The following is a 511-nucleotide window of genomic DNA, read 5'->3' as shown; positions in this document are numbered from 1 at the left end:
GTAGCACTCCGCCGCGCTGTACGGCTGCTGCTGCTGCTGCTGCTGCTGCTGCTGCTGGTGCTGCTGGGCGAAGTGTGAGGAAGGCGGCAGCGAGCTGCACAAGTAGGGGCCCCCCGAGGGCCCCGGACTTATGCTGCGGGGCCCCGAAAGGGCCCCACAAGTAAGAGCTAGCCAGGCCCTCGCGGGGTCAAAGAAAGAATAGCCCTCCATGTATTCTACTTGGGGCGCCCCTGTGGGGGCCCCTGCGGGGGCCCCCGAGGGGGTCCCCCAGGGAGCCCCCTCGCCTGGCCGGATGGTGCAGCACGCTGCACTCAGCCGCTCCGTGGCCGTGAGCGCTGCAGCAAAGGCCTGCTGCGCCCGCCCCTCCCTGCTGCTGCTGCTGCTGCTGCTGCCAGCAGCAGCAGGAGACGCAGGCAGCGGAAAGGCAGCAGGCCACCCCACAGAATAGAAAGCGTCTTCAAAGGAGGCGTTCCCGCCCGTGTGCACTGTCAGCTCCGGCATTTGGTCCAGT

The 511-nt window shown here is 68.1% G+C and overlaps 1 protein-coding gene across 1 annotated transcript; it reads right to left on the bottom strand.

Moving 5' to 3' along the window:
- Window positions 1–7: 7 nt before the first annotated feature.
- ETH_00038865 (uncharacterized protein) lies at window positions 8–501 on the bottom strand (the record flags this gene model as incomplete). Its single annotated transcript, XM_013374851.1, has 1 exon — window positions 8–501. A coding segment is annotated over one exon (494 nt), but the record flags the coding sequence as incomplete, so codon positions are not given.
- Between the last annotated feature and the right edge of the window lie 10 nt (window positions 502–511).

The sequence above is a fragment of the Eimeria tenella genome, genomic scaffold (genome assembly GCF_000499545.2).
Source record: "Eimeria tenella Houghton genomic scaffold, Eth_scaff2307, whole genome shotgun sequence".
Lineage (NCBI taxonomy): Eukaryota > Apicomplexa > Conoidasida > Eucoccidiorida > Eimeriidae > Eimeria > Eimeria tenella.
This window is presented reverse-complemented; position numbering and strand designations above follow the sequence as displayed.